At 33.6% G+C, this 21,533-nt stretch overlaps 2 protein-coding genes across 15 annotated transcripts; both read left to right on the forward strand.

Moving 5' to 3' along the window:
- Positions 1-2,944: 2,944 nt before the first annotated feature.
- LOC124937060 (protein ESSENTIAL FOR POTEXVIRUS ACCUMULATION 1-like) lies at positions 2,945-9,050 on the forward strand. Its single transcript, XM_047477570.1, has 8 exons — positions 2,945-3,227; positions 3,969-4,051; positions 4,244-5,098; positions 5,181-5,274; positions 5,375-5,536; positions 5,618-6,391; positions 6,617-8,425; positions 8,496-9,050. Exons 1-8 carry the CDS (start codon positions 3,155-3,157, stop codon positions 8,861-8,863), a joined length of 4,218 nt encoding a protein of 1,405 aa, XP_047333526.1. The 5' UTR covers positions 2,945-3,154; the 3' UTR covers positions 8,864-9,050.
- Positions 9,051-9,992: 942 nt separating this feature from the next.
- LOC124933484 lies at positions 9,993-19,440 on the forward strand. Of its 14 annotated transcripts, none has more exons than XR_007098975.1 (7): positions 9,993-10,061; positions 10,140-10,221; positions 10,798-10,897; positions 12,075-12,257; positions 13,120-13,197; positions 13,795-13,888; positions 19,145-19,440. XR_007098975.1 is itself a non-coding variant. In XM_047473893.1 (4 exons), the coding sequence occupies exons 2-4, from the start codon at positions 12,150-12,152 to the stop codon at positions 19,295-19,297; spliced, it is 339 nt and encodes a 112-aa protein (XP_047329849.1). In that variant the 5' UTR covers positions 11,415-11,911; positions 12,075-12,149; the 3' UTR covers positions 19,298-19,440. The 14 variants fall into 14 exon arrangements, 1 of the variants encoding a protein (XP_047329849.1); XR_007098979.1 differs by having other exon boundaries at positions 12,075-12,134; XR_007098983.1 differs by lacking the exon at positions 13,795-13,888 and having other exon boundaries at positions 10,781-10,897; positions 12,075-12,134.
- Positions 19,441-21,533: the final 2,093 nt, after the last annotated feature.

The raw sequence follows: 21,533 nt of genomic DNA on the forward strand, positions 1-21,533 counted from the left end.
CGGTCGACTTAATAAGTAAGTTTTTTTATAAAAGATATTTAATATTTTTTAATTAATTGAGTTATTAGATGATCACTAACATAAGACGTGATTAGTGTCGGTCCTAAAGATTGGAGGATAGAAAACGTGAAAAGAATTTGACTATCCTAATTTTAATTTTTTAAAAATTGTTCCAAATTTTTTTTTTGGCAAGTTTAATCTATAACTAAATAAAAAAAATATATTTTTCATTCTAAACCATTATGCTAGATATTTTTATTATTAAAATAATTAATCAATTTAACTAAATAACTTAATTTTTTTTATTAAATGAACTGTTCGGGATGATTGCCTTGACCGTGGGCTTACCGAGAACCGACCCTAGATCAAAATACTAAAGAAAAATTGAAAAGGGATCTAAGTATTTTATTCTAAGTCTTAATATGTGGGGGCATATTATCAAAAAGTTCAAACCTTCAATTATGATTTTCATTATCATGAACATGCTAATAAACAACACCTTCTCTATTTTGTTAGATAAGTTAGGAATGTGTGAGCCTCAGAAGGACTAGAAATCCATTATTTTAATACTCCCATCAAATTAATCATTTTGAAGAAACCTAATTTGAAATAAAGATTGATTTGATTAGCACATAGGTGTTATAACATGTTAGGTTATTGATAGTTAAATAATATAAAAAATGGCGCTAAAATAAATTAAGATAATTAATAAACTCCATTATCATTTCAAGTTACCTATAAAATGAAAATTTATATAAAAGAGAATTCGAACACTAACCATTGAATAATTTTTTTTATTGAAATAAAGATAAGGTTATATAACTTATATGTAGGTTTATTAAGTAGATAATTGGATTAACCTAGTTGGAGCTTAAATTAAATTAATTTTTTGATTTTAGCTTAACTACATAATATTTATCTACTAAATAAAAATTGAAATTGCATTAAATGATAATTATATTTAGATAAATAAATATTTATAACTTTTTAAAGATAGTTTGGTCATTATCTTTAATATTCTATTCGTAAAATTGTGTAACACAAATGTAATCTTATGATAAAAATCTCTCAGTTTTTAGTTTTTTCTTTAAAATTGAAAACAATGCCTAATTCATATATTTAAAATGACCTTTTTTATATTTTTAGATATAAAAGTAGTTATTCCTACAATCTAATATTTTTATTTTTGTTTGTATTATCTTACTATAAAGGAATAGCATATTTTCAGTAATTATATTCTATGAATGCATCTTATTCGTAACACTATTATTATGATATTTTTTTAGATTCGTTCTAAGAAGTCATATAGGGAATTTATGTCATTCTTAAAAACGTTTTAGCTCATTAATTTCTTTATTTTCATGCATTTTTTTTTACTTTTATGATATCATATTTATGTTGTGATGTGATTTTTCTCACTAAGCTCCTCTTTAAAAAACAGCTCTATCAGTATTTAATGAAGTTTTCTCACTATTATAGAGTAAATATAGTAAATATATGCATCAAGCTTTATATAAATGATCTAATATTGGGTTTAATTTTATTTTACTCATAATTATTCTTTTGTTATCTTCTATTTCCTTTGTATAGTTGTTATATATTTGTTCTTCATGATTATTATGTTTTTTTTTCATATTATTTAAAATAAATAATATATATTTAAGATTAAATTATATATTAATACATAACTCCTTTTCTCTTAAAAAAATCATATAGAAGTTTGAATTTATTTTTGTTTCATTACTTATATTTGATTTAGGGTCGGCAATTTCTGACCCAATACAAAAACACGACATGAATCGAATATGAAAAAAATTAGGTTAGTGTCATGTATTTTTAGATTCAGGTCGAAATCAGGTCGACTTGTTTAACCTAATTAATAAATATGTCAAATTTGGGTCGATCTTAAATGACACAAAGTAGACATGTGAACCAGTTTATAACTTTCTTTTGTAAAATTTTATATTTCCCTGTATAGATGTGATTTAAATTATATTGAGTTAATCGGGTTGGGTTAAAGTCAAATCAATCATTCAGATCGGGTTCGAGTCAATTACAAATAAAAAAATTAAGTTCATATTAAAAAATTTTATTCGAATTAATGAACATGTAAGTATCGCTCAACTCGCTAACTTGCCAATCAGAATCCACCAACCCGAAATCGATCTGAATTGTCACCCATATTTTGAGTTTGTTTTATGTTTGTGTTGGTTGCGGTGCGGCTGATGCCTTATTCAGCCGAATAAGATTTGTCATCGCATATTTTTTAATACGCATAACCCTTCAATAATTTTTAGATCATTTCCTATTCATACATTATGATTTTATTGACAATTTTTTCTTAAATCCTTGTTAATTGTTGTGTATCTTTCTTTTAACAACAAATATAATTAAGAGAAATAATGAGAGAGGGAATACTTACCTATGGACTAATAATTTTTTTCTTTCTCTCTTTATACTTTTTCATTTTTTCCGTCAATAAATCATTTTCTCTCTTGTTCTCCCTCAATTTCTTTCCCTATCACTATCTACGATTAAATAGTCAAATCTGAAATTGTTTTCTTATTTGCATATTAAAATTTTTATATAATTTATATTTTACTTGTAACCTCTTAATTATAAGTAACATTATTTATATTAGTTTTTTTTAAAACTATTTAGTTAATTATTACAAATTCCACCAATATTGCTCACTATTTGATATAATGCGTTTCTTAGTTGATATTTTTTTTTATTAGAAATCCATTCATATCTAAATAATTTTATTTATATTTTATATTAATTATAAACTAATATTCTATATGATCGTATTTATTTATAAATATTACATATTTATAAACCTAGCACAAATAAATTTAATTTTTACTTATTGTTCGCAATTTCACCCGTTTATACCATAGTATTATTATTGGAGAAAATTGGCTTATCTGACCACCCAAACCCTCACGGCCCTTACATTAATCTGCTGCTGCATTCCTCCTCCTCTCTCTCTCTCTCTCCTCACCTTGTGCTTTGCGAGCCTCCTCGTCCTCCTGCATCTTCACTCCAGTTCGTCAGTCTCTACGACCCCTTTCTCTTCTGCTCCCGTGCCTGAATCCTGATCTTCTTTCCTTCCTCCCTCCCTTCCGGATCTTGTATCACTCATCTCAGCTCGATGGCTGAGGGCAAGCTTCAAATTCCCGACGATCTCATCTCCAAACCTAGTGATCAACCTTGGACTGACAAAGGTACTCGGTTACTCCTCTAATTTCTTCAATTTTCCGTTACGACTTTCATGTTTTCGATCTTGATGCTTGTTCTAATTTGGAAACCGATCTAAGCGAGCGCACGCAAGTTCTTCGCTGTTTCCGATATACCGATTTGTTTTCTCTGTGGATTCTTCTCATATGTCGCGTTTTAATCGTTTTAATACGGTCTTAACCTTCTTATACCTTGTATAGAATGATGATGATGATTCACGATTCTACTTCTGTGTTTTGAATTCTCAGATTGATTCTATATTATACTGGTTTATTTGAAATTGATTTCTGTAATTCAAACATTTGTATCTCACATTGTTCTTGCATATATCCTTTTGCCTTTACAGTGAGTTTGTTGCTTATTCAACCTTGGAGAAGAACATTAATATCAGAAATTGTGTCTCATCTTAATGTATTTTAGATGTTTATTAACAGTTTTGCAGATGCCATACCTAGATGTGAATCATTCCATTACTGTATGTTAGCAAATGGATATGGTTAATTGAATGCAGATGTAAATTCCTCTTACGATAGTAATAGTTGTTGCTACTGCTGATTGGATATATTTATTTTTTTGGTTAAACTTAAATAGTGAGTGCGAGTCTTGAGTATTTTTGTTTCATCTGTTTAACATTATTTGTCTCTGTAATCTAATTCTTTGTTTATAGAATTACTTATTCCATCTGTTGCCATGCCTCTGATGAATGGTAGAATATTTTTTATGGCCAGTTACTTCAGATCAAGCAATATCGGAGAACGTCATCCCTCTGTCTCCTCAGTGGCTTTATGCTAAACCAAGTGAGATAAAGATGGTAAGTACTTTTTTATGGCCCTGTAGATACCATTTTGGTGTCATTGATGTTCTTTTACTGCCTGAAAATTTGTATTGATATGACATAACTAATTATGTGGTGAGGTCAGAAAGTGAGATGTTTATAGGGGTCTAGATATGCTAAGATTGCTGATGTTTCTTTTTTATTCTATTGTGACTTTTATGTTGATAGGATGTAAAAGCACCAAGTTCTCTGTGTCTGGGAAACTCTGCTGAACCCAATCAGAAGGAGGCTTGGCGTACAGATGCTGCTCCTGAGGAGAAAAAGAATTGGAGAAGAATTGCAACTGAGACAGACACTAGCCGCCGCTGGCGCGAAGAAGAGAGGGAAACCGGATTGCTTGGTAGAAGAGACCGTAGGAAGACTGAGCGTCGAGTTGACAGCCCTGCTGGAAGGGAAACTGCTGAAAACAAATCTTTGCCTTCTTCTGAAAGATGGAACGATGTTGCTAGCCGTGGTTCTGGGCAGGAACCCAGGCGTGATGGCAAGTGGTCATCAAGGTGGGCACTTGATGAGAAAAGTAAGGAACCTGTGAATGAGAAGAAGGCAGATGTAGAGAAGGAAGATGCTTATGCTGATAATCAGCCTATAACAGGCAGTAACCGCGGAGTTATAGAAAATGAATCAGATTCTCGTGACAAGTGGAGGCCTCGCCATAGAATTGAGGCGAACACTACTGGCTCCGGCACCTATCGCGCTGCACCTGGATTTGGTGGAGAGAGAGGAAAGATGGATGAAGCTAAAATGGGGTTTGGATTAGGAAGAGGAAGATCTACTGGGACAGCTCCGAGCTCTCAGGCATTGGGTGCTGCTCCTTTTGATAGAAACAAAGGAATTCCTGGAACCCTAGGTTTTGCAACTAATATGTTTATCTATCCAAGGGGAAAGCTGCTTGATATTTATCGCATGCAAAATGTGGAACGATCTTTTGCTACTGAACCTGAAGAGATGGAGGATGCACCTCCCATAACACAAAATACTGTCCTCCAGCCATTGGCTTTTCTGGCTCCACTTGAAGAGGAGGAGGTAAGGTTTAGTGTTTGGCTTGTTATACATGCAGACCAATTTATGTTTTCCTTGTAGCTGACTACAATTACTTTCACAATAGGCTATCCTTGATGATATATTGAAAGGAAAAATCACTAGCAGTGAGGCTATATACAATTCATTTACACCGAGCAGATCAACAGATAACATTACAGGTGATTAATTAGAGTAGACAATGGTTTATTCTAAGGTTTTGATTTTCATGAGTTGTTCTTCCATGCTTTCTAAATCTTATGAGCTTTCTTTGCCTTGCAGAGATGGGTGAAATAGAATCTAATGACGGGAAACATAATTTTCTTTCTTCTACCATGACTGAAGACAGTGACAAACTCCTTGACATTACAAAGGGTATTGCTCATCTTCCTCACAATCATAGCACCTCAAACGATTTGAATCCTGGAGTGATTTTGATTGATGGTGAGGTCAATTTTTTTTTTCTTTTTCATAATACTTAAAAATTAATGCCATGATTCTAATGTTGAATTGGCCCATTTTCAGACCTTGAATCAGAATATAAAATTCCTGAGGTTAACACCAGGATTTATCCCGACCAATTGATGCCGTTGTCTTCTAATGCTGACAAAGCCTACAGAAGGCTTGAGAATGGTGGTATTGATGTCAAGGCTTCTCTGCCGGAAATCTTGGATTCATCTTCTAGTGGGCATCCTTTCCACAATGACTTTGTATCTGCAGCTTCAGCTGATGGAAATGTGAATCTTCCAGATGATTCAAATGGTTTGTTTATTTCATCATTAGCATCTCAAAGTTGGGGAAACAACAACCTGCATCAGAAAGAAACCAATGTCAGTCAGTATCATTTGGCCAGCGGTTTGCAACCAGAAGAACTGAGTTTATACTATCTTGATCCTCAAGGAGAAATTCAGGGTCCATTTCTAGGGGCTGACATTATCTCATGGTATGAGCAAGGTTTTTTTGCCACAGACTTACTAGTTCGTCTGGAAGATGCTCCTGGAGACTCACCTTTCCAGGAATTGGGTGATATCATGCCACATCTTAGATTCACTGATGGACAACACTCTAGCATCAATGATTTACCATCTAAAACTGAACAGCACGGAGCTCTGGAAATGAAAGTAGGAACATCCTTATCTGACTCTGTTCCTATATCTGAAATGGTTGATCAGCACTGGCCATTGTCTGGTCTTCCAGTTCAACATCCTGGATCAAGAATACCCGAGAATGAGGGTAGGTTTCATCATCTCCTACATTCCGAAGATCAGAATTTTCAGGACAATATTTCTCACGATGAAGGTTTGCTACTGTACTTACCCTTCTGAAATGTTTCACTTAGGCCTTGTTTGATCTGGGTTTATTTGATTAACCAGGTGGTTAAGGGTATGAAATTATATATTTTTTAAAATAGAGGGTATATTTGTTAGTGATTTGAATGAACTGATTAATGAGTAGATTGTTGATGGAATATGAGTTATTTGAAATGATATAATGTATTTATAACAAATTCTTTCTATTTTGTAGAAACTATGTTCCTAGGAAGAGCTGGGACTGGAAGTAGACCTCCTGTTAGTGGTGGAAATGTCTTGCCTAATATGATGGCCAATCATCCTTTTCCGTCTGAGTTTAGAGAATCAGGCATGGCTAACAGAAACGATAGTACACTTCACCCATTTGGGTTTTTGTTGTCTGAGCTAGAAGGCAATAATTATGCAAGACGCGATCAGCCGTCAAATATGATGGATCATGTTGGTGTTAATAACTATAATACAGCTGGAAGGGTCAGTCAATTTGGAACCCACGATCCAGCTCTATCTCCAGCTCAAGCCCAAGTTCGTCAGATTGACGCATGGCCTGATGCCAGAAGAAATGCAGACACGGTTGAGTCTCGCAGGACATCAAATATGAATCAAGATTCTAGGATCTTCGATACTATGTTATCCCAACAGATGCAACAACACCAGAACCATCAGCACAACAATCTACTGCCGTCTCAGGTCCTCCATGGGAATGAATCGGTTCTTGAACAATTTCCAGTTCGGAATTCTCTACACCAACAGCTGTCTGCGTCGGATCTTGAACACCTCATTGCATTACAACAACTGCAACAGCAGCAACAACAACAACGTCAGAACCATCTTCAACAGCGGCAACAGCTGCAACAACAGCAACAACAGCTCCAATTGCAGCAAATGTATCTACAGAAGCAGTCGGAAGCTCGACAAGCTATTCTTGAACAGCTGATACAGGGTCGAAATGAAGATGCTCTTCGGAACAACAATCCTCTAGATCAGATGTTAATGAACCAGCAGGTCTTGCACGGGCTTCAACAGAATTCGTTGTATCCTCCTCCTACTCATAGGCAGCAGCTCCAGCAGCAGCTGCAGCAGCAGCATGTTGATCCGTCGTCCCTTGAACAGATTTTTCAAGCAGCGAAATTTAATCAAGTGCCTCGTCGAGGCGATCTAATGGAGCTCATTTCACGCGGAAAGCAGCAGCAACAGCAGGGGCATCATCCTCTTGGACTTAGACAGCAGCATATGCAATTGGAAGACAGACAAATGAGTAACCCTAATTTGGCTGGAGATGAATTGAATCAATATCTTTGGAGTGTTGCTCAACAGCAGCAACAAAGACAGTTACCCGAGGATCAGATGAGTAGTCAGCTTGAACGTAATCTTTCGATGCGAGACCGTATTCAGCGAGGTCCATACGAGCAGCAGCCCTCTGGTTTACTTCATCGTTCTATGGAACAACCACCACTACCACAACAGCAACCGTATATGCAAATGCATTCTTCTGCTCGTCAACAAGACGATTGGACAGATTCCCACGTTCGTATGTTGCACCATAATAACTCGGAGCTGCTGCAGAAAAGGGAGTCAGAAAGGAATGTGGCTTCTGAAGACCTGAGTTCGTGGATGTCTGCCGGAGCAACTGACGATAGCTCGAAGAATTTGCTTATGGAACTGCTTCAACAGAAACAGGTCCGTCAATCTACTACCCCTGATCAACAACAACAAGTAGACCACCGAAGGGTGGGGGGTTTAGGTCATTTAATAAATCAACCCAGCAATATGTTGCCAGATCGAGTTGAAGGAGGCGGAAATGGTTTGTTCCAGGTAGTAGGAGGATCAGAACAGAAGAAGGACAATGGAGTTGTTGTTGTTTCAGATGCGGTGGTGGCGGATAAGAAGCAACCGGTCAAATACGAGAGTGACAGTATTCATTTCGAGCTTCAAGACAGCATTGCTGCCGACCAAGCGGGGCTGCCAGCCGTAATTAACCGCGGTGAAATGTCGAGGCATAATTCTTCATCAGCATTTTCTGCCGGTATAGTTTCTGAAAGTAATGGTTTTTTCCAGGCATGATTTTGTTTAACTTGTTGATTTGGTTTCTCCAGGTGGTGTTAAAACTACTACTACTACAGAGGGTGTGGAAAATCAAGATTCGGTTGAAGTGGCGGTTAGGCCTTCTTCGGGGAGTAAGAACAACAACAACAATGAGACTAGGTTGTTTAGAAGGACGTCGTCTTATAGTACAGACGCGGAGACTTCAGAACCGTCGTTCAGCGACATGCTGAAAAGTAACAACAGTAAGAAACAAATACAAACACAGGTTGCGGCGGCGGACGAGGATGTTGGAGGACAAATGGGGAAAAGCGGGAAGAAGAAAGGAAAGAAAGGTAGGCAACTTGATCCGGCCCTTCTTGGATTTAAGGTTACAAGCAACCGTATCATGATGGGTGAGATACAAAGGATAGATGATTAATTAAAAACTACAAATCAGTGAAACAAACAAACCAGCCTTTTTTTTCCTTTTTGTAAAAAGAAATTATACACCTCTTCCTCTTTGTTCCTCTTGAGAGAAAGTGAGCTTGTACCATTTTTTCTTTTTGCTGTTAAGAGCTGTACAATTTGTAGATTCTTCTTTAAAGCTTTTTTATTTGATTCTTTTACCTCTTTAAAACTTGTTGCTCTCATCTGCAATAATGATCTCTATTATGTAATTCTGTATTTGATTGGGATGATATTTGCGTTGTTCAGTCCCGGTAGTTGAACTATAGTTGTGAATATAGTTTAATTTTTTTTTTAAATAAATTAGGTTTTTTTTAATAATAACTTGTAATTATGGTAAAATTGGGCTACTTATTAAGAGGTTTAATTGAGATTTCGAATATCTTATTTATAAAAAAATATTTATGTCACTAATTTATTTATCGAATTTGAATTTAGTAGTCAAATTCTTGATTTGTTAAAATTCGGTAGTTAAAATAGTTAATGAATTATTTATTTATAAATGTCACGTAAATAATAAGTTGACGTTTAATATAAAATATTGTTTTGTATAACTTTAATAATAATTTAATTTCTCGAGTTCGTATATTCATCTTCTTCTTTGCAGCAAAGGAAATAATGCTATCGAATATGAATTTATTTTTATTTTTTTATTATGTGTTTTTAAAATTTATCTATCATATGGAGGTTTTTTACATATAATTTTTAATGTTTTTTTTTTTTTTTTATAGATTTCTTGCTGTTTTTGATAATATTTGTAGATGGTAAGTTGTTTGACAGAACTTTTTTCCGGCATTGGTTACCAACGCTTGAGCAAAGATCAATTTTACTGCCGCTCAAAATAATTCTAGGTGGAGATTCTTTAGAAACTACTTAATTGGTTGCTCGCCTTCCACTCACGTTGTTAAAAAAAAAAAAAAAAAAAAATTGACGTTATAAACTGATTGGTGGATCAGTTAATGAATATAGCCTTTAAATTTTATTTAAGGAGAATTAATTCCTTACAATAATTCATAAATATATATTGACTTTAAGATATTAAAATAATAAAATTAAAATGGTAAGAATTTAAACTCATGTTTTAGCTGCATTCCTCTTAACTATACCAGTTCTTCTAAAGAACATGTGGCGGGTTATCGAGATGAAAGAAACTGGATGAGATGGAGATATTGGTTAGTTCTAGTTCCAATCTCTACAAATTTTATGTACGTATTTTGAATGCTGTAGATTTGTTCATTGGAATTCTTTAGGTTTAAGATCTCTGCAACTCAAATATGATCTATCCAGAAAGAAACATCAACTTTGTGCTTCATCTAGTTTATTTCCGAAAACGTAAGTTGTTTGTGCTGTTTTCGTCACTAAAATAGCCTATGTTCATCCGTATGTACTACTGATTAGTTATTTTGATCTTCCCTATAGAGTGAGAGTGGTTTCAAATACTGAATTTTGAGTTACTTGCCATTACTATCTCTTATTCTAACCAGCAGATTGAATTGAAACATGGACGATGATGAACACATAGATGAAAGTTTATGCTTTAATCACATAGGATTATGATTTAGGGTTAGACTAATATTTGACTATTTAGGTTCAAATTATGTTATGAAATAAAGAACTTATTTCTGGTTTTTATCTCTTCTCTATTTTTTCCTGGCTTCTCATCTCCTTCTTGGAAAGGCTTACATTTCATCACTAGACCACAGACTAATGAATTCTTCAAAGGAATCTTCAACTGTAAATTTCTCATATTGTACTAAAGCAAGAATCATTGCCATATTTGTTGCATGTTGCAGGTATAATCTCAATGTTTTAAATAATGATAGAATCGATGCATCTGAAATCAAATAAGCATTTTAGTATTCTCCCATTTTCTTTGTGCTGATTTCATTAGAGGATTTGCATGACCAGATGTTTACTGATTACTCAACTCAAGGAAGGTGCGATTGACACTCTTCAGTGAAGAAAAGACCGGTTTTGTTGCCCAGAGACAGTCTAGCTTTTCGAGGATGTATGATTTTTCAACACCTTCAAGATTGATTCTGAATGGCATAATTGTGCGATTTTCAAAATTCCTCCAACACACACAAGGGATGTTTTTTCCCTTGTGTGATTGGAGTAACTTTCCAAAATGCATGTTATAAATAATTGTATATGAAAGAATGCAAAAGTTCGTATATGGTAGTTGCCAATAACTGTTGCTGTGGTTTATAGGAAATGGACATTTTACTTTATTTAATTTTGTTTTAAAATTATCCTCAATTATGATTAATCAAGATCACATAAAATCTATCCTAATATTTCCATGAAATAAAGTCAGGGAATTAAAATGAAAGAGATAATTAAATGTATATTTTCCACAATTTTCAATGTTGGACACTATAATCTTCTGCACTTAGATTCATTACTAGTATCTGTCTCAACCTTAGTCAGGATTTTCAATTTTTGTCCCTCGTGGAACTTTGTTTTGTTAGGATTTAATTGGTAGCTCTTGAGGCACTCCTTCATTGGGTAGCTCTATTGTCATGCTCTGGATCTAAACATTCACTTATGCATGATATTACTTTTAATAGATGGATTAATCCTTTAGTTGGAGGGATTCCATAAATTAATCCTTTATTTGAGGAGTGATTTATTTTCATTTCTATGTTGAATGAATTTCATTTCCTTGCTTGTAATCTGCTAACAATTCTGTGTAGTATTAACTTAACATAAGAGAGAATAATTATTTTTTTATCTTCTTGTGTTCCTTTCTTCCTGTAGTCCTTCAAGATACTACCTGGAAATATAACAGAATATCATCCTTTTATATAGAGTTCTATTACTATGACTTGTTCTGAGATATTCCTATTATTATTCCTATTCTTATGTTTCTTTCTTGAATGTTTGGGTTCATGATATGCTCATGTAGCTGAGAGAATATTATCATTCGAAGCATGAGAAAGAATTCAACTGGGCATATTTCTTATGTTTAGAGTTTCAACGTAAACATAAACATTTTCATGCTGCATGGGATTCATTATGGGTATGACAAAAAATGAAAACTAGATGGAATCTTCATATTTTCATTTATTGAGAAATATTTTCAGATCTGACAAAGTAACAATAATTTAGAAATGCTGTAAATTTGAAACTAGCATGTATAGATTCTTTTTTTAGCTCGATTAATATTCTTTTCAATTTCACAGGGTGCTGGCTTGAAACTAGATGTTGTACTGGCACTATGGAAAGCTGAGTTCTTAAGGAAGGTGATGCAATGACGGATGCTGTCTGGTTCTTGTGCTTCTAAAGTTTTCATTTCTTACATGAAGCTTATTTGGAAACTGCTATTTTGTCACAATCTCTTACGATTTCAATGGAGAATTGCGGAAGTAAAAAATTGAAAGTTTTTTTTTTGGTTTAAGATTTTTTGGATCATAATCCATATTATGTTATAGATCATTGTCAAAGTAGGCAGTAATTTTCACGATGGAGAACAGTTAGACACACGATTCCAAGTGCTTGATATAAAATTTGAAAAAGAATCTGTTACATTTTGTAGGTAGGATTTATAGATGAGAAAAGAGAGAAAACCAATGATGAGAGGCCTATATATTCTTCATTCATTCAAATATTCGATAGATTTCATTTGCAACATGGTACTCTATTTATATCCCTCTAAAGTGTTACCTACACAATCGGTTGCAACACATTTTTGAGCTGGCACAAACCTAATTAATAAACAGATAAGGGACTTATCTTATAGAAGCTCCCCATGTGACCATTGGATTACTTAACCCTTGGGTTCAACGCTACGTCTAAAAGAATCAATTTGATCCATCTAATTCTTTTGAGATACCCACTAGGGTAACTCAACTGGTAAGAGTCTTGAACTAAGAGGATGAGGTTTCGCTTTTCAATGAAAGTATCTTGATTGAAGTGGGGGGTCATGGTGGTGGGATGTTGTGCTAGCTTCCTTCAGGGATAAAATAACCTGGTTTAAAAAACATGTAATATGGTATCGCTACTATCAGGTGTGCGGTTAATCGCATGTAGTGCATACTTGTTTCATTATGAAGGTTGACCCAAATTGTGATTGGATAAAAAATATCATTTCTGAAATATCTTACGTCTCGATTTCCTTTTCTGGATATTTTAAGATCATTCATTCCCTTACCCATTTAAGGATAAGTTGTCTGCTCGTGTCCTTGTCATTGAAGAAATTTGAAGTCTTCTTTTCACTGGTAAATGCAGGATTATACACCTTATTCTTGTCAAAAGATAATTCATCAATTCCTGGTGTTGGGGATACTTCCCTTTCCGTCAATTCAGGTTAGATATGTTATTCATTGTATTTATCCAGATAAATGGGAATAACTCTTTCTTTCATCTCTTCTCACTCCCTTATCAATAGTAGTATCTTCCTGCAAAAATCCATTTATTTGCTACGTTAGCTGTTTCTGTCTAAATTAGTTGAGAAACATGTCTTTCCTTTCCACAATTGTGCACATGAGTAGCTTTTTTGAGTTTTTAGATCAAGGCCTTCAATGAGTGTAAGCAGTCAGAATCTTTACATATGATTTGGATAACAATCTGAACGTGTGAAATCAATAATGTTCAGAAAGTGGGATATATTACTAGTATTTTTTGTGTTTCCATTATTAACTGTAATAGGAGTACTGTATATGCAAATATTATGACCATTTTTTTATGGATGAATTAGATATGCTCATAAAAAGTGTAGTAAAGTTATTGATAATTGTTAATAGAAAAAGGTTGTACTATTTTGTATGACCAGATTTTGCTAATTCAGTGACCTCCATCTCTTATGGTACAAAATTTCTTTGTCTTCATTATTCTTTAGACACTTTGTGGTAGGTAATGGACGTCTGGTTTTCTTCTTTTCAATATTATCTTACCTTGTGCTAGTATACAGTGAATTTCAAATCAACTCTTTCTACAACGGGAGTTGTCAACCGTCCTTTGGAAGATTTTGTATGAAGTTCGTAATAGACATTATCAGGTGAAAAGATGATCATTGGCCTCATACTTCAGTTCTGAAATTGCTATCTGTTCTTTAGTTTCTCTTACTGAATAGGGTTTTAGTTAATAAACTATGAAGAAGAATAACTTTGTATATTTTTAAATATTATCAAATGATACAAGAGGCACAATAATAAACGATGTTAGTGAAAAGGAATAAAAGTCATAGTTCCAAAGCCACTAAACACGTTATACATGCCCAACTTGACACACATTTCTTCAAATTTGATTCTTGAGAGCGCTTTGGTGAGCATATATGACAAGTGTAAGTATGTACGATTTGTACTACCCATCTTATGAGGTAGCGTAGAAATAGAATTCCTATAGTAAGAGATATTCATTGTAAACTAAAAGTGAGAGACAACCTCCTATTAGTTAGGAATTAACATAAAGTTGTTAATAACAACATCTCTTCTTTGTATATAAATAGTACATTGTACTCATCAATATAAACTATCAATGAGGATTCAACATAACTCTAAAACATCTCCTTTCAAACTCACATCTAGGATAGCTCTAACTTCCTAGAAACTAGGAAAGGTGCTTAGGGATAAGTATTAATTTATCCTTTTAACAAGTTAAATATTCTAATAGATAATTATTCATTATTATCATCTACCCTTGTGTTTGATTTTGAGTATTCACTTGCATCCAATTGTTTCCTTTCACATATGGACAATGTCATTTGTTTTATAAGGCGTTTGCTTATCCATCAACCGTTTTGCTTTATGAACGGGATGTTTTAAGGCCTCGCAAATGTTGTCCAATAGCTGTATTTTTTCAAAAGTGTTGACACATTCCCGATAGTTTAAGGGAAACTTCTCGCATGAGATGAAGTTGGAGATAGAGTGCTTTGTGCATGATCTACCTCTTTTCCTGAAGAAATTGGGACATTGTTGTTTTTGAAAATTAGTCAAGTATATTAATTAAACTATAAAATAGAGAGAGGGAAAGGGAAATTATTTGTTTTTGAAAATTTGTCAAGTATATTAATTAAACTATTAAATAGGGGGAGGGAAAGGAGGACAATTGGAAGATGGACATAAACATTTGTTTTTATAAGATTAACTTAAGCATATTAATTTAAGCTATTTAAAAACTGGTTCAAGCCTTGAAATGGGTATGTTTGCACAATGAAGCATAACTAATTTTGGCTTTAATTAGTTAATTATCTAAGTACATTGGTAGGTAGGTAGGTTATGTTATGTTTGTTTAACACTTAGATTTTTAAGATGTTAACTTCAGGCGCACACTCCTCCATGACCACAACCATCCACCAAAATCCCACAGCCCATCAAACACCCAAACACTCGTTTTAAAATTCTAGGCATACTCCAATCATTCTTTGTATATGTACTTCAATTTGCAATCGAGTTTCTTTTAGTTGTAATTTGCTCATTTTTCACTTTCTCTCGCAATTCTAAGTATAACTTGAGAGGGAATTTCCAATGTTTCTTTTGCAGAATAACCCCCTACCAAATAAGATAAAGACCCTTCATTCACTCCCTATAAACACAAATTGATTCAATCCTGCCCATGAGAAATCTTTCCCATCAACTAGCAAAAATGCAGATCTACTCCTTATTCAATAATGAACGTGGGACCAGTATCTGGAAAATTGATAAATCATTCTATACAGACAAATGGCTAGCGTTAATTTACATCCCCTGAATTAAAAATAAAGTCCGATTGTGACTTCAAAATCTGATGAGAAGGTCTTTTGCATCATTTCACAGTTATGGAAACTTTGTTCTCTGTTTTTTTTTGCTCAAAAACTTTGTTCTTTGTTGTCTTCGTCACAACCTTACTAAAAGGTCATGGAGACTTTGCATACAGTATTTGGGCTTTCCTTCTATTATCAGTACTTATAAACACAATTATATGATCACAAGCTTAAACAACACAAATCTGTGAAATGGATTGTGTGCAATCATTGTTAACCATTTCTTTGGTCTTTTCTTTCTAGGCTGATGCAGTTTGGCTCAACAGAAAGTAACTGTTATTCTATGTTTTCTATTTGGTTGTAGTATGCATATGAGTAAACTCATAAAGTAGCCCTCAAAGTAGTCAATTTTTAAATCTGCCCTTCAAATATGAACAACAATTTTTACATTTGAGGGCTGAATTCAATATTAACGAATACTTTGAGGGCTAAAGCCTAAAAGGTTCATAAATTATATATATCTTTTTTATAAATAGTATATGACATATACACATGCCTATAGGATAGTGTGGTTATTTTGGTGACTATTGTCAAAATATTTTTTTTGTGTGTGAAATGAGCAGAGAAACAGACATAGGTGTTAAGTTTTGCCAAACTTATAAATATGCCTTTTAGTTTCCTTTATTATCCCATCTGATAATCATCTCTCATTTCCTTCATCAAATTTATTATATGATTATTGGATTCGATGGATTACTTGCATCTTCTTCCCCTCCTTATTTGATGGACACCATGAGTAGTTCCTTTCATACAGTAGGTTTCTCTGCTTGGGAATTTCCTTCTGCTCAACATCATAAATGTACCAAAAACATAGACAGAAAAGAAGTACAACCCCACTCCAAACAGGGAATAAATAAATTTCATATTGATAGCAAACTTATTAGTTGGCTGGAACTTGGTTTTAGTTGGACCCACATGCACTGGGACAAATAACCTATGGCACTGTCATTTTCTTTTACAAGGGAAAGAGTAATGACTTCCTCTACCCCCATTTGCATCATCTTCCTCACCTTTTTTTCTTTATTTTTTCAATGTAGAAGTAATGATAATTTAATGTTTGATATTCCCCCCTTAATCTAATTCCAGTCCAAAAGGATAAATCTTTTAGTTTAGTTATATGAGGTAGAATGTTTCTAGCTTGTATTGTGGCTTCTTGCTTTGTTTATAGACATTTGAACTCTTATAGTCTGTTATGGGTATTTGTTGTTTTAGTAACTTTCATCTATAGAGAGATATAGAATGAAAGGTGGATATTCATTAAAACATTTCATCTATAGAGAGATATCTTGTATATTTAATATTTTTTTATTAGTATTTGTTAACCTTAAAATTTTACATTCTAAAAAAACATTTATCCAAAAACACCAAAACAAACAAGGCTGTATGTTTTTCTTTTCTTTCTGAAAACAAGTTTTAGTAAACAAAGGTAACAGTTACTTTTAGTACCTGTGTTTTCTTTTAAGATGTGATTATCAACTGGTGATTTAATTTGACTGGTGAATTCATCAAACCTTTGAAAAAACATTTTATGTATTCAGATTTTTAAATAAATATTTTGTGAATTCATGAAGTAAATGTGTATTTATGTAGGTCCCCAAAGAAAGACAAATTGTATAAATCAAACCCTTCATTTTCAGAAGCCAAAACAACTTGCAATTCAAAGCCTTGTTGTATGTATCCTTTTAGGAGGGGGGGGTTGTGTTGACAATATTATAAGTTGGATGGGGTATTATTTAAAGAGTGAAACAAACGAGGACATAAGTTATCTGATGGATGGAAAAGGAGTTAACATGAAATCTCAGTAGTCACAAGTGGTCATAACATAAAAGGCTAATGCTTTCTAAATTGGGAAAATGTCCACGTGTCATAATGACGATGTTGAAAGATGCCTGTCTATTTTGGGTAAGGAAGTGGACGCTATTCATGGTGGATGTAGGGGACAGACATACAGAGCATTCAACAGTAGCCCACTCCCAAAAAAAATTTACTTTCTAGTTTCTACCCTTCCTCTTTTTATTAACTTTTTAAAAGAGCATTTTATTATGAAAAATGTCATTAATTTGTTATTCCTATCAAAACAAAAACAAAGGTAAGCAAATATATTTGATTTCTATTAATGCGTTTTAGAGTAGAACTGTTGCTGTTGTTTTCTATTTCGATAGAAGCTTATCGTAACACATGGGCTCGTAAGAGGCTCATGATACACATGTTAATTGAGGTTTAGTAGTAGTGTCTATATCTTCAACTCCCGCCCCATGTTGTGGGCGCAATCAGATCTAGAGAATCGCCACTAATATAGGAACCTCATCATGTCTGAAGTTAGATCTGGACGAGAAAACGTGGATAAATTTCCTTAGAAACACTTATTTTGTCAATTATCTGAATGTTGATTTAGTTGAGATAATGATCTGAAAAATAACATAACTAGACATATATTCATAAATTTGTTAATGTATTCTCGTTCAAACTCATAATCACTAGAAAGTGTTTCCAAATCGGCTTATATGAAAGTGATATGGAACTCAACACCTTATTCCATTTCCATCCATATTTACGATAAGATTAGTTTTCTTTGTTCTGTTTTTTTGGTTATTTGGAGTTATGGAAGATGAAAAGAGATATTTGTGAATTGTGAGGTGTTAAATAAATGAGAAGCTGTAAAAAGGTGTGTGAATTATGAGTAGGAAAGAGTAAAAAATATAATTTCATTGCGTTGTGTTTTTATTTTGTGGTGATCATCATCACTATTCCTTGTTTAGGCAAAATGATGGGAAGCTATTTAGAGAAGGAAGAAGTTGAAGCTGAACTCTCTGTAACAATGGTCCTCATTTTACTGCAGTTTTAGCTAGAGGGCTCTTCTTCTTCTTCCTATCTAGTTCCCAATTAAGTCCCCACCCCACCCCCATGTGATTCTTTCTCTCCCTCCCTCTCTCTCACACACACACACATATCAAACCTTGGTGGTATGGAAATTGAGATGGGACTGTTAATTGGTCCCCTCTTGAATTGTACCCTTTACTTGCTTCATTTACTGCTATCTAGCTATATTCATTATTGTGAACTGCAAACAAGTAGGTGCAATTTGTTTTCTTCTGTTCTTGCATTTAGGGCTGTCCCGAGTGAGTAAAATTGAAGAAAACACAAACTAAAGGAGCTATTACTTAACTCACAATAACTCGAAAAATTCCCATTAGGTTATAAAAATTTAAGAAACACCACCTCCTTGTTATCACATAAATGTCAGTTTTGAAGGAGATTGCGAAGTCTAAGGGAGACTCAGTGTTGTAGGATAGGAATAGACTAATTCAACCCACACCATCTTTCTTTTGTTGGTCAGCCTTTTGGAATACCCCGAGTGTAGAATCATGATTTAAGAGGAATGGGTTGCGAAAAAGTGTGTCGTGCCATAATGTTTGTGCTGATTGTTTGGAACTTGTGGATTGAAATGAATTTTGTGTGTTTGGGCATGTTTTGTTTTTAGTTATGTTTTTTTTTTTCTTTTTAATATTTCAGGACATGTTCCTGGGAATGGATGAAGAAGCTTCATTTGGAAGCACACTCAATCTCGTAATCTTCACAAACAATGGACCAATACGAGATTCGTGTCAATGTGAATTACATTTGATCAGGGTTATTTCAATTTGCAATGATTCAACATCATTGTAGTCCTCTAGGGTAAAGAAAATCCAGTAATTTGAAAACAGATTTGTCAAATATAGTGGGTGGGTGAAACTGCATGTCTATTTCATATAATTTAAAATGATGGGGGTTGTAGCATTGGTCTTTATCAAGCACTCCATTTATCTTTTTGCCTTTGGCCCTTAGCACTAATTTCTTTCTATTTTAGGAAAGGTGGGTCAAGTGACTGATGGGGGGTAGTCAGTCAGTCAGGCTAGCCTTAGGTACAGCCTTCCTAGCTTTTTGTAAGCTTCACTTAGGATCCCTTTGTTTCTCAAGACTGGTGGTTGTGTTCTATTCTAAATTATAATCAATTTCCGAACGAGACCTTAGGACTAGTTTGTTTCTTTGATCAAAGAAATAAATGATTTAGGGTTTCCTACTTCTTTGTCAAAATAAATTTACAAAATAATATAGGCCTCCCAAGGACCACAAGATGGACTATTCTGTTTTTGGTTTGATTTCACTTTGTGAGGAGTTTTGGAAATGTGAAGGAGTTTATGGGATCTCCATCTTGCAAGCCTAAACCATAAATCCTAAGATCTTTGGTAGTTGTGAATGGATGAAGATATGCAATGGGTAAACCGACCCACATTTTGATGGATTGGGTTTGTCATAGTTGTGGATAGTCGGATTGATTATGCGATCGAGTGGATGCTAGCGATTACCTATTGGATGGGGACATGTGTCATGTTGTGATTTACTGATCTTGACCGATGATTTGACCATTGAGTTTATGGTCTTCTCAAATTCTGATTGCCACTATTTCATTGATATAAGAATCTTTTTTGGGAACTATTCAATTTGGTATATAGCTCAACATTTCTTGTCTATTATATGAAATCTCAATTTAGGACAATGGGTGCAAGGTAAAAATGGGTATTACATCTTAGTTATTTTATACTCAACTAGCTTTGTTTGGCAAAACAATTGAGCTTAAAAGAAAAAAAAAAGCGACCTCATAATAAGGGTCATTAACTTCAACTTAAAGTGTTTTAGTGAGTATTGAACAATTATCTCGTCTAAATTAATATTCGAATAAAATACTTGACAAAACAAATATTTTAAAATAAATTTATTCACTTCTGATTTAATTTCGAATTTGTGGTGTTTTCATACAAAATAAATAATAATAAAAGAAGAGTTTGAACTCAAAGAAATAAAGAACAAATAAGAAGACTCTTGTGCATGGAACATTAATATCAATGTTTCTACAAGGTTGATATTATTCTTAAAACTATGGGATGGACAAACAAAAAAGAAATGATATAAAATGATCTCCTTTTCTAAATGGGTTCAACAATACCAGAATATATTTTTAAACTACAATTTAACGTAGTGAATAATTGAATTGATACATTGCTCCATTAACCAACAACTTAAAGACTCTAGCTTGTACCATTGGTTTGACAACAAATTTGGACATGATGTGTTTATTTAGAGTTGCATCACTCACCACTATGATTAACCGCGACATTATTTAGAGTTGTATCACTCAACACTAAAAACAACCACGACATCGATTAAACAATATTGCACAATTGACTCACTTCTCAAATGATAACTAGGTGTCTAAGTGAAATAGCTCCATTCATTGAAAATTGAATCGAAGATACCCTTACACTTGGGTCTACTCCAATCAAATCTCGATTTTTCAAGTTGTATTTTTTGTTCGTCAATAATTAATTGTTATTATTATCGCCTGATTTTTAAGAAAATGTGACAATATATTTCCAAATTGCCACCGCGTCTCATATATGTTTTCGTAATTTACATGACACTTACCTGCTTCACATTCTAGCAAAAGAAAAATCGCACTTACAAACTTTACATGTCATATGTATATTTTTGAATGTTGACATTAATACACATGTTTTAGTTGTTTATACAATGTACTAGCATTATTCTATAAGCTATTATTTTGATGCCTTAGAATCATAGACGGTTAGGATACTAGGATAGTGACTAGCACAAAACTCGCATGTACCTAGCTAATTATAGACCTTTGGCACATAATTCTTTTTTTTGTGTAATTAATTTGATTCAATTTATCTAGTAAGAACCACGCTCGTTGGATCATAAATATATACATTTATCTGGATAAATGTAAAAATAATTCCTTGACATGATGTAAAAAATAACTCCTTGACATATGACCAAAAGAAGTTCATGTAAAAATAATTCATTGATATATGACCAAAAGAAGTTCAACAATACTTGTCTC

Source organism: Impatiens glandulifera, chromosome 4 (genome assembly GCF_907164915.1).
Source record: "Impatiens glandulifera chromosome 4, dImpGla2.1, whole genome shotgun sequence".
Taxonomy (NCBI): domain Eukaryota; kingdom Viridiplantae; phylum Streptophyta; class Magnoliopsida; order Ericales; family Balsaminaceae; genus Impatiens; species Impatiens glandulifera.